Source organism: Caloenas nicobarica, chromosome 7 (assembly GCF_036013445.1).
Source record: "Caloenas nicobarica isolate bCalNic1 chromosome 7, bCalNic1.hap1, whole genome shotgun sequence".
Taxonomy (NCBI): Eukaryota; Metazoa; Chordata; class Aves; order Columbiformes; family Columbidae; genus Caloenas; species Caloenas nicobarica.
The window spans coordinates 25,930,025-25,942,953 of NC_088251.1; the positions used below are offsets into that span (position 1 = coordinate 25,930,025).

General features: G+C 39.3%; 1 protein-coding gene across 1 annotated transcript in view; it reads right to left on the reverse strand.

The window, feature by feature from the left end:
* The window catches only part of CHAT (choline O-acetyltransferase), a 28,781-nt gene that overhangs the window by 15,183 nt on the left and 669 nt on the right, over positions 1–12,929 (reverse strand). The window contains exons 2-6 of the mRNA XM_065639337.1: positions 11,303–11,494; positions 8,974–9,092; positions 7,772–7,825; positions 4,865–5,045; positions 3,693–3,870 (exon numbers count right to left, since the gene is read on the reverse strand). Coding sequence (XP_065495409.1) covers positions 3,693–3,870; positions 4,865–5,045; positions 7,772–7,825; positions 8,974–9,092; positions 11,303–11,494 — 724 coding nt within the window. The remainder of the gene's footprint in view (positions 1–3,692; positions 3,871–4,864; positions 5,046–7,771; positions 7,826–8,973; positions 9,093–11,302; positions 11,495–12,929) is intronic.

Consider the following 12,929-nt stretch of genomic DNA (forward strand, 5'->3'; position numbering starts at 1 on the left):
ACTACAAAGGCTATTTTTATGTTGTCCTCAGCACTTTCCTCCTTATTTATGGGGTATTTATGCAAGGTTTTTTTCCTAAGTTTCTTTAACTCAGAAATACTATGAAGGTAAAGGTTGGTTTGTTTCTGAAGGCCAGTTTGAGGCATACGAAATATTTAATTGTGAGCAGTTAATACAGCTCTTAATTGAAAGGATAGAAGTGTGGAACCTATAACAAGCATTTGTTTCAAATTCAAAAGTATACAACATAGTTAATTGTTGTTAAATGTTTGTTAACAAGATCAAAGGAAAAGAGTGCTTTCAATCATCATCTTAAAATTTCTTCCATTCTCAACAGATCAACTTTCCTCTGCTGGTTTTCTATATTTTGGTGAAAATGTTTGTGTTTCAGACTGTTCTTAAACAAATATATTAATTCAGATTGATCAAAACTTCTTGCAAGTCTGTGCTAAGCTCAGCAAATCTGTGCTCAATTCAGGAGATTATTTTAGCTGAAAGAATAGAAGCATATTTAAAATTAAACAATTATGATTTGCATTTGAAATGTGGAGCCATTTCAAAATGTGCATCTTTTTAATGTTTGCAAATATGAAAAGTAGCTTGATACTCTGAAAGAAAAGCATTTTTCAAAGTAAGAAAAAAAAATGTACCTTCCCTAAATGAGTAACATAGGCTAGTGAGGAGCTAGAAAACAGCAGGTGCATGCTATCATCCAGGTTCATTCTCCAGATGTTTTGCAGTAAAAAAGAGTGCAAATATGCAAGAAATTAAAAAGGGGTCAAGGGAAGGAGAGGCAAGTGATAGCAGTGGCTAAGAAGGAAGAGGGGGAGCTGTGGCCTCTTGCAGGTTGTGGTAAGGCACTGCCTGTTGCTGTCTGGCAGCTCCTGCCAGGGAGCGTTGGCAGCCATGAGCCCAGGTGATGGGGTGCCAGCCTGACTTCTTGCAGGCTGCATGGGGACCTGGAGGAGCACATAGTGTGTTGTCTTCCCTTGCCTGCAGAGCAGGGTCCTAGGGAAGGCACCTGAGGTTCCTGCCACCTCCTACAAAGATGTAAGCCAGGATATTGTAATTGATGGGGCATGCAGGTAGGCTGAGCTTTCTGCCAGTGATCTGTGCCTCTCTACAACACGTGAAATACTGAGGTCTCTATAAATTGTCCTCAAAAGGATTCAGAAACTTTATGAAGGACAAGACATGTTCCTGTGCTCCTGGCTGTAAAGCTGTTCTAGTATTTGACAGTAGCAGGGCTGACCATAGTTGTAGTATTTATTCCATTGATGGTCTGCGTACATCAATGCAAAGGCTGAAAAGATCCTAGTGAATGGAAGTTGCCCCATATAGATCAGCTGCTAGTATTTGCGGATGGGCACCTTCAAGGAGAACCTGTTTGGGTAGTGATTTACAAACTATTCACAGCTTGCTCAGTGTTCTGCTTTATGTTGTCTGATAGGTTTATATATATTTCATTGTGGCTGCTGCCCACACATCATTGACAGACGTGAAGCCCTTATTCTGACATATGGCTTCAGGGTATCTTGATTGTAGGTATTAGAGTGAATATAATTAAGCTTCACTGGAAACAGAAAAGTAGGGGGAAGATGCCCTTACAGAAAGAAACAGACATGTCCAGAGAGCTGATCAAACACTGAAAAAAATTATCATGTAAAGCAGGCAATGAACTTCACAAGAACTCATGAACCATGACTTGAGATGGAAAATAAATATTTCCAGAAAGACCTGAAGCAGACAAGTGTGAGAGCAAGCCTTAAAGGCCTGCAAGACATTTATTTTACTTCTTTCTAATGCACACAATTGCATTGAATTAGCCATCATCTTTTGGTTAGTTGGAGTTTTGTGGGTTTGCTTTAAAAAGGAAAATATGATACTACAGTTCTGAATCAAATTCAGATATAGCATTTGTGGGATAGCAGCCCCTACAGCAGTAAGAATTCACTTCTTCTACTTAGGAGAGTTAGTTCTGCACCAGAATGCAGTTAAAGTAGTGGTTGCCTTTATAAAGCAGTGGTGGCTGGGTTTATCATAATTTCTTTGAAATTTTCTTACCTAGAAGACCTATGTAGTTGTGGGTCTATGCAGGCCCATGTATCTCTCTCCTTCATAACCTCTGCAGAGTGCTGTATAGGTCTTCTCTGTCTCAAAGAATTCTCTCTTTCCCTACCCAAAACAGAACAGTGTAGAGTGACCTCTTCCACCTCCCACTGCTTCACAAGAGGCTTTTCTCTTTCTCTCTTAGTTATTGTTGCATGAACATTTCACCACAGATAAGAAAGAAAAAAGGGCTGTTAATAACCATGTATCCACGTGTAACTGCAATGCATTATACTATACAGAGGAACTTTGCTAATCCAAGTGGTCTACGATGGGATTCCTGCTTAGATTAGAGAAGGCTCACATCACGGTGCTGTGATATTTGCTAGTGCAGAATGTTTGTTTGTTTTTAGCTGTATAACTGAGTTGGTTTCTTTCCTCATTAAAATGAATATTTTGGCAAATGCCAGGCAATCCAGAAACACCCTAGAGGTGGTTCTGCTAGTTTTTGTTGATTTGTCTTTTTTTTTTTCTTCAGGATGATGTAGGTTTACAAAGATGATTTTGCTGCAGGTTTCAAGTTATTCACTGTTTTACATAAAAGTGTGTTGTGAAAATAAATATTAGCTGCTTATATCAGTTTTCATTAAAATACAAAATCTTTTTTCCTGCTTTAAAAAGAAAGACAGGGAGGGGAAAGCCTGAAGATGAGACTGATACCATATAATAATGGCCAGGACCCTGTGTGTGTGTGTATCTATATGAAGTTATTATAAGCACAGATAAACTTAAGAAAAGTAAAGATCTTCCTTGGGGTGGTAAACATATTTTGAGACTATTGGAAACTCTTGTATATTCCATGGCATTGGTAAAACAGCAATATTTTCTGTAGCATAGCTGAACTGGGGGTAGAGAGCTGAGTTAATATTTTTTTTAAGGGGGAGGAAATAAATACCTAAGTCATCTAAAATGGCAAAAAGAAGGCATTTACATCACTTAGCTTCAGGGTAATATATATGAAATGTGAAGTGATAGAGGTGACTAACCCCACCCTTTATTTTCATCTGTTTCAAAGTCAGGCATTTGAGTCCAGAATCCAAGAGAGCTAAATGCTGCCTGTTGTTGGAAGGGAGAGAACTATCCCTAGATAATAATTGGTGTCACCTTTCCTAGGTACTTAGTTAAGATTTTGATGAATTAGCACTGGTACTTTCTATTTTTCTCCATCAACTAGAGAGAGCACACAGCTAGATTCAGTAGGTGTTTAACTTGTAGACGCCTTTGACAGATCAGATTAAAAATGTCTGATAGTTTCCAAAAGCTAAAAAGATATATAATTCGTATTGGTACAAATGAATATGAAGAAAGAGACAAATCACAAAATCTGACGTAATGTCATTTATGTGATGAAAAACAGAGAATGGAGTGAGAGCTATTTACATGGCATAACACTTAAACATACACAGCCAAAGGGTCAAACCGTATCTGCTGCTTCCCCAGTAACATACATCTGAGCACTGAAGTTGCACATTCAGTCATATATTTGTCTGTAATGTTCACTCCCAGCAAGGAAAGGCAATGATGGTGAGGAGGAAGAGGATGAAGATGATGAAGAGGAGAAAGCTGGGATTGCTGCTGCTAACCTTTCATAAGGATCGTCCTGGCCTCTGCCCACTCTGTTCTGCCATCTGTTGTCAGCAAGCCGATTGGAGGCAGCATTTCCTCTTCATTCTCTGCCATTTTGGCTATCTTTCGTAACTGAGTGAAAAGATCTCCCTCACTGAGACGACGGAAATTAATGACAACATCCAAAACAAAAAACTGCAAAAAAATGACAGAAGTCAGAAGAACAGTCACAAATGGGTTGGACCCTTACTTGTCCAACATTTTGCTTTTGCCTGTGTGGGTGTTGAGAAGCTGAAGTCCTGCCTGGAAAGCCAGGCCTGTAGGCAGTGGAGCACAAAACCACTGGGAGCTGGCCAAGGGCCCCTCATCCTGTGTTTATACCAGTGCAACGGCAGTTGCTATAGTGGACTTATATTGCGTGTTGGGCTCAAATAAAACATAGGTTATTTGAATAAGCTTTAAAAACCTGAAGAGATAAAATCAGGAAGTATCTACATAATTTCCATGGAATTATTTGTTTAAAAATAACCTAGATAATCTAGAGAACTTCCCATTGAGGTGAAGAACAGGTCTTCCTGGAAAAGGGACCACTGGGATAAACCCGTTCATTCCAAAGGGGCCTGCAGGCATGGCTCCAGTGCTACAAATAGTCAAGGAGGGCTCTAAGGTACTATGCCCAGCCAATACACTCTGCTACTCAATGGCATTTATGGGTTGGGGCAGATTAATACTAATGCTTCTCTATTTCTGCCTACACCTGTGCTCACTTCTTCAGGCATAGCTTAGGCCCCCCTACATGGAATGGTGGTATATATGCCGTGTGTTGTGTGCCAATACTTGATATCAAGAGAAGAGCATTTCCAGCAAATGCACTCTAAGATTTTTTTCTCTGTGGTTTCATCTCTGTTTAATAAACATTTTTCTTTGAATGAGAAAGCAAACAAATTCTGCCACAGTCCTCCTTTCTGCATCACTGTACTTGGAACATAATGTAGGCTAAAACCAAAAATGCTGCAGAAGCATCTTTTGGAAATATTGACAGTGAATGCTTGGTAAGAAGTGAGCTCATATGTAGCTCACTAATTGTGTTTCTGAACAGTGATTAGATTAGACTCTTCTTGAGTGAATTTAAGTGAACTAAGAAATGTAGAAAAGTATAAAAAACCCCCCGAACACCACATTCGTTTACCTGATTGTTACAAGCAACAATGATGTGCTCTGGTTCTGGCATTACACTGCTTTTCTGGGCCACGAGGGTATCTTTGATATGTCCTGGAAGACGATAGGAAGAAAAGAGTCCATAGTATTGCTTCATACAGAGAGGATGACCGGACAGCTGTCCATGAGCAAAATCAACAGGTAAAGCATGGCTGGAGAGAGAGAAGGAGAAAAACAAAGCCAGAGAAAAAGAGGGGAGAGAGAGACAGAAAGGAAAAGAAATCTAATCTGTCCTTTGTTCTGTTACAATTAGATCAGGTATAACACAAATTGAATAACAAAACAAGATTACAGTATAAGGGAAATAGATGAATTCCCATACCAAAGTTAAATACATCATTCCTAGCAGCTTCATGCATATTCATTAAGCAATTGCATTATCATCTAGTGGATGTGGAAAGAATAGCAGGTCACAAGTATCTTTGCAATGTGCGTAGGAAACCTGCCTAGATGGGACCCCAGAAACTTGCCAGGATGGAAGTCAGCAGAATAGCTAGAAAAGACATAGCACCTTGAAAAAAAATACTGATGAAATTCACTTTGAATCACAGTGGCTCTGTACTGCGCAGGGTGGTTAGAGAGTATGTGAGAGGGCTTTATCTGATGAACAGGGAATGTCTGGGGCAATACAGAGGGCATTTCTGTTTTCCATAGAGCCTTGCTTATGTGCTAATCCTTACTTCAATCCATGGGGGAATAAGTGCTGAAAACCTATTCACTTTTTATTAGAAGGCACATGAAAAAAATACCTCCTAAAAGGCTTCTTTAGCAGCCAGGGAAACAACAAACAACCAAAGCCAACAACAAAACAAACAACAACAAAACCCCAAACCACCAAAAATAAACAAAAAACCCCCACACCACACAAAGCACCACATTATCACAATTATGATTGTGGGTTGTAAAATATCCCACTGACACTGCAGCAGGAAATAATGGTGCTGTTGCTTGGGAGAGGCTGCAGAGACCACAGGAAGAAGATTTTGTGGTGCAGGGGTTTTCCCTCAGCAAAAGAGGACTAAGCTTCCAGCCTGCCAGAGAGAGGCAGGGGCAAGGGCAAGGAAGCACACAGAGGGGGTTACTGTCACACAGCTGATAGGGGGTAATGTTTTATGGTAGTTTGTCTTGTTTAACTCTCTTTAAAACTGTTGCAATTCTAAACCAGGGATATTGAGTTTGTTTCCTGGCTCTCAAACTCTCTGTATCACTTATTTCTCCTTCTCCCACATTTTGCATAATGCAGAAATCCTCTTATGTTGAACAGAGTTTTAAAGAGCATCTATGATGATGGAAAATAGTGGAATAGCATGTTAGGTTTAGATAAGACAATCTGTAATTATAGCAGTTAAGAAAGGGGTTATTAACTCTGACTGATGGCACCAGAAGAACTTGTAAAGATTTAGGAGATGTCTGCGTAAGATCTTATAACTCTTTTATGTGAGCAAGTTGGGCTTTGTTTGAAATATTTAGTCCTGGCAACTGCATGGAATATCTGCATGGTTAAAACTAAACACCTGCGTTAGGACTGGAATACTGTGCATCTACATGTGGGATGATCCAAGAGAAGCTAGCAGGACACTTGCTGGTAGAAGTCCTTAACAGCAACAAGGAACTGAAAATGTTACAATTATGGTGTTCTGATAATTATACAGGAGGGGTGATAAGCAAACGGTAATAACAATATGAGGACATAGTAGCAAGGATTTAAATTATTATTGATTTAAGACAAGCAAATCTGATCACAGGAATCTTTGGATCTAGAGTAACAAGGTCAAGATAATAAGAATTTACTTTGTCCTTTGTCTGAGCAATGTGACTTCTTTATCTCACATCCTGTCATATAAAGATGAAACGAACACTAGCATGCAATAGTACTTCACAACACATCGGTGCTGGTCTATGCAGTTGCATGGCATATCTTGGACAAAAGCATGTGTTCTTAAATAAGTATCACTTCTCTACCTTCTGAGTAACTGTCAGACTTTTGAACTGAAAAATCAAACAGCTCTTCCTCTTTCTTTAATTTATAGATGATAGGCACTTTGTTGTTTGATTATGGACTTTGCCTTCCTCATTCAAACAAGTGTTGGTTAAAGCATATCATACAGGCCTCTGGTATTTCCAGACAGGAAAGTGACCCCTTCCATACTATGGCGTGGTGTCCATTGTGCTTGGCTCTCCACTGTTTCTAGTCTTCAGGGAGCCGTGATTTCCGCAGTGAACTTGGAACATATTAGGTGAGGTTAAGAAGTCCTATGTAAAATGCTGTTATGAGATACCTCATATATGACTTAAAGAATCATGGATTTTCCCTGTGTTTATGTACAGAAAGTAACAAAGGCATAAGTAACTTCTTATTTTTACTAGCCACTGCACCAGCCTGTCTGTGGTAAGGCTTCCTTCTCCTGGTGGGATGAATTCTTTTTTGCGGGGAGGGAAGTGGGGGGCTGATGTTCTAAATGGAGGGTGCAGTATGTGAAGGAGGTGCAGCACCCTGGCAGGTGTTAAGTGCCAGGGAAGGCGTGCAGGCTGTGTAACCACAGCGCTGCTGCTCTTTGAGTCTAGGGAGCACAGACTTCTGGTGTGTTCTCAACAGCTCTGCTAGGCAGATTGTGTGTGTCCTTTGGGCTGTGCTGTGCGTGCTAGAGTGATGACTACTAGGCATCTTTTTGGACCCTTCTCCAACCTGTTAGATTGCAGTAATAAAACAGAAAGTGCATAAAATTTGCTGAAGCGCTTGCCCTGAAGCATGCTGGAGCCCTACCCCTTCTAAATGGTGGAGGGGTACAAAGCAGCCTGACTTTGAGCATGCTACAGCACCCTTGAATCAGAAGCCCTGCAGATACTCAAGCAGCAGCTCTCTTTCCAAGCTACTTACGTGTCCAGTAAAGCTTTATAGTCTTGCACTCCAGAAATTAGATTGGCAGCAAACCTGCAAGTAGCAGATAGAAGTGACATCAGTCTTTTGTCATTTGGCAATACTGGGCAGTTTCTGAGAGACAGAGGAAAGCCTGAATGATTCATGACACAGCATAGGGAAAGTCTTCTGGCTTGGCAAGAAAAGCCCCCCGCCCCCATCTAAAACATAAATCAATTAATGTCAAGAGAAATATGAAATCCTAGAGATGGTTCCTTCAAATGGTTAAACAGACTGCCACAGGAGGAAGCCTGAAAGCATTTATTTAGAGAATGTAAGCAAAGGCTGAATATTTAACAGAATCCTTAAGATGGGTTTCCATATCAATACTCATAAGCTGTCCAATTTATTAGAGTACTTCCTGTCCTAAGCAGATATTCTTTCTGCTGAGCTGTGGACAGGTGTATTATTTCCTGACACTGCCCATTTATACTGTGTCTGAATGGGAGGCTCTGAGAAAAATATTTCCTTGTGAAAGCATGTGCATTAGAAAGTGCAAAGTCGAGGTTTTTTGAAAGCTGTGTGCACAATAAATTTAGTCTGTAATGAATGAAAGCATTTATAGTTATGTTTAAAGTAAAGTAAAAAGATGCATTGGCTGTCTATGCAAAATGTTAAAATAACACATATCGGCTTCAAGGTTCTGGCTGTTTTATAATAGCATAAATTCACAAGCAGTTAATTCTTTCAGTAATGAGCAGCTAGAGAGTGCTAAAAGCAAAGAGGAAAATTGCACTATATGAAGCTCGATTTCATCTGGTTTACTATTTTAAAAGGATAAAATGTTTCAGCAAAGGTTGAGGAATGGAATCCGGTTCTAAGCATGTCTGGAGACATATATTCTGTGCTGTGTATTTTGTTTTTCCATCGCAAAATGGTTTACTTGAATTATAAAATGAAAAGCTTTGCAAATATTCCTTTAAAAATTATAAATCCCTTGGCATTTTTTCTCAAGCAATAAAAGTAATCGTAATGACATTTTTCTTTCTGAATATCAGTATGAGTAACCCCAGAAACGCTGCCCTCAATCAGCAGGCCTAGTAGGAAATAATTTAATGGTTACAGCCCTTATTTTTTAATGAAAGTTGATTTTCTTTTTGCAAAAACAGTACATTTAAAATATCCTTTCATTTAGCAAAAGCTGTAAAGTTGTGGTACATTACCTCAGCTGGTCATTTACATCCTTGAAATACTGACGAGCAAAGATAATTGCTGGGCTGGAATTGACTGGAAGAGCTAGCCGGTTGTTGAGGTACATGTCATCCAGCCAATAGTTAAACACCTGAAGGAAGGGGACAAGAACTCTTAAAGCTGTGAACAACATGCAGAAAGGCAGTCTGGGGTGAGGGGGGAGTGCTTGGTGCTCCTGGTGTCAGGTCTGGGCTCTGATTAATGGAGCTGCTGAGCATTTTCAGCCTGGGCTCTGTGACCTCAGCTCAGCTGAAATCAGCCACAATTCCATAATCCTATTTTTCAATCAATAGCAATTTACGGTATGTTCCATTAAAAAGTAAACAAGCTCCATATTGTGGTGGTTTCAGTATTTTGTTGTTTGCTTCTCTCTACAAAAAAAACCCAACATTTGAGTACAACATGCTAGCTGCTGACTCTTGAATAGGTGGTTGGGATATATTTAAGAGATGGACAGAATTTTACTAGTGAAGGCTTTCCTCAGGGGGCTTCAAATATTTGTCAATGATGCCAAGATGCTCTGTTGTTAGCCATCAGATACTGTCCTGTAGCAAGACGGAGCGGGAAAAGGATTTTCAGAGCCTAATGATTCAGTCCTGCAGATACTTGCATGTGGATAAGACCCCTGGAGAATTCCCTCTGTGTCCACTGACACAAATGCAAATTACTGATGCCTGACCCAGAGAGACACACACATTAAATTTCTAACCATTTTTATTGAAAACACAGATGTACAGTAACCATATTCCTTTGTGTCTGAGCAGAGTTTGAAGAATCATTATTTGGAAAATGGAGGTTTTCATAAAAATATCAAATGGTCTTTCAGAGTTAGTAGGCATGCTTTGCATATAGTAACTATAAACAACAATGAAATTATGCAAAAATAATTATGAATGTATGCGTCAGTTGAAAAACGTTTCCTGTGAGATATTTCATAGCTGTTAGAACAGATGCTTCCCTCATAGCCTCTGGAGTCTTCAGGAGAACAGGCTAGAGCTGTACTCCTGGCAAGTCAAATTCCAAATAAGAACATTTCTAGTTTATCTTAAGAATCAGGTATTTAATTTTAATAACCGGTACTTAAAGTTGAGACATTTCAGAAAATGCTTATACATCCTTCTTCTGTAGTTTTCATGCTGTAAGTGGTTAAATGAACAGTTGTCTCCTGGAACACTATTTGTTATCAGGAACACTATTTAAGTGATGGTTAATTTAGCCACCAAAACATGAAGTTCTATCATCAGAAAAACAAAATGAGATTGGGCAGCATTTAGTGGAGCCCTCAAGACTGTGGCAACAGGTAGTTCAGAAATTAAGTACTGCTTTTAAAATAAAAGCACTGTCAGTACTGTAGCCTTTTTTTCCTGACTGTAGCAGCAATTTGATGGAGTTTTCTTGCAGGCCACACAACGGAAAAGTTAAGGGAGAACCACACTTTACTGAAATCAGTAGCGAGCCTGCAGGATTTCACTGAATCCATTAAACCATTCAATGTCTGTCTTCCTTGATGGGATGGAAGCACATCAATAAAATTAATGTTTCTAGTTTTCAGCTGCCACATTCTAACACAGTTAATGCAGGCAGGATGAACTATGACTTTGTGGAATAATAAAATCTACTTTATCTACAGCTTATTTAATTTTCCTGTCTTGGGAGGCAGAAAACTGGACTTCTTTAAAGGCTGAAGTCTCACCATGGTCAATGTGATAGATATTATACATATATGTATGTCTACGTGTGTGTATATTCAGCTAAGTAAATACTTCAAGGTAACTGTGTTGGTATGTTGTGACAATGAATGGCAAATAATAGTTTAATTTAAAAAGAGTAATTGCTATCCTAAGGTATTCCATTCTAGAATAATTTTTGCATCAGAGCTTTGTCTAGATGGGTGTGCAAGGCACTTTTCATAGCTCTGTCAGAAAGCGTTTTTCATTTTAATAAAAACTCCAAATCATGTTATTAAATGGAAAGGAAGGAACTACATCCAAAAAGGCTGGATATAGTGCTTCCTACAGGTAGAGTTGACACCTGCATGCATGCATCTGAGGTGCATGAATTCCCTCATATATGTCAACAAACTGTTGATCTGAAAACATAATAATGACATGGATTTTGACATTGTTTGAAAATTCTAGCCTACTGTGGCTGAAATATTCATTCCTTTTGGTAGAATCTGATGTGACCCCTGTTTGCACTGACCCACTGAAAGAAAGCGGTGATCACAGATAGAACGTTACAGAGTTTGTAAATGAGCGTCATCCAACACAGCAATTATTTCTCTCAGCTGCATTTGCTTACCCAGTTTGCTGTTTTTTCCCTTCTCTCCTGAAGTATTTGCTGCAAGGATTCTCCCAGGCCTCCTGCAGTTCCAAACTGTTCCACGATGACCTTGGTCTTTCTAAATTGTTCCTCTGGCACCAAGTGTTTCATGCACTGTAGGTACATGCGTAAGGTCTGTTGCAGTGGTGGAACTGGGAGTTTTGGCACTGCCTAATCATAAAAAGAAGAGATTATCAAGTAATTCTGCTTGTTCCCAAACCGTCCTTTTTTCTTCTTCTTCTTTATTTTTCTTCTGTTGCTGAATAATATATTGCATCCATTTTAAAATCTATTTATTCTCTTTTAGAAGTTGACATCCCTGATTACTGCAAATGTAATTGTGTGACTTCAGTGGAGTTTCATTAGGTCTTAATTTGCCTGGATTTTAGGACATAGTATGCAGTTACATGCAATACTGAAGCAGTGGTACCTCTCCAGTAGCTCTATTTTTTGGCCTTTGGCCAAAGAAGATTTCAAATGGATAGGCCAGGAAACTAGTGGAAAACTGAGAATATTCCTTGGTAAAAATTCTAGAAATCCTAGGACAAACAGGCAGATAGGCATGATGCAAGCATATAGTCTGAGCTAGACTAGCAAATCTTCTAATACTTCAGGGCATAGTAAAATAATGCATTTAGAGAAGTTATTTCATTAGTAAAGAAGGGTATTTAGCTTGTGATCAGTAAAACTGTGGGTTAATATTTGTCTGACTGCTAATATGACTAGTTATAAAATTGCAGAAATAGAAAACACGCAATTCTACCTGTTTAGTAGCACTGACTACACACAATCCTCAATAAACCTGTGTTTTACTCTGCCAGACCTCAACTGTCAGCCACTCTGGAACACTCCTAGAAGGCTTGATAAAACATTTCTGTTCATACTTGCTTTATCCTTATCTTGTTTGGAGCAGGAAAACAATACTATCTGGGAAGAAAACAATCTCATGCTGCCCAAGCAATTAAGCTTCCTTTGTTTTTTAATATAGAATTAACCAAGTGAAGTGTAATTAGTCATTTAAAAGCCAGAGGACTTACAGGGGCAGTGGGAAAATCAAGCAAGGGTATAATCCATGGAAGACTGGGAAATTGCATGAGGCTGTGATGCTCAGGGAGGTGGACATGTCTCCGCATTGAGAAATGGTCATCCAATTCAGCTATGCTTGTCCATTAGTGGTTAGTATAGACCATAAACTTTTGGAGGGTTTATTTCTCTAATTTGTTTTTAGCCTGTCTCCTAAAGCAAGTAAAGTTCAGATTTTGTTACTAGCTCTTGATATAATAGACACGCATTTTCATAGAATTGCAGGACCATAGCGTGATTTTGGTTGGAAGAGATGTCTGGCAGTCACCTAGTCCCATCTGCTGCTCAGAGCAAGGCTAGCTGCAAATTCCTTTGCTAGTGCACACAGGGAGGAGGGCCTGAAAAAAGTGCTCTGAAAAGGGCAGGGAGTGCATGTCCTCTGAGCTCAAATACTAGCTCTGCCTTTTGACATCCACAGGAAAGTCAGTGCTGCATTATGTTTCCCTATCTAGAAAATGAAGATTTCAAATACTCATAAAAAGTGTCATAGGATTACCTGTTATTAATGGAAATGGAAATCCAG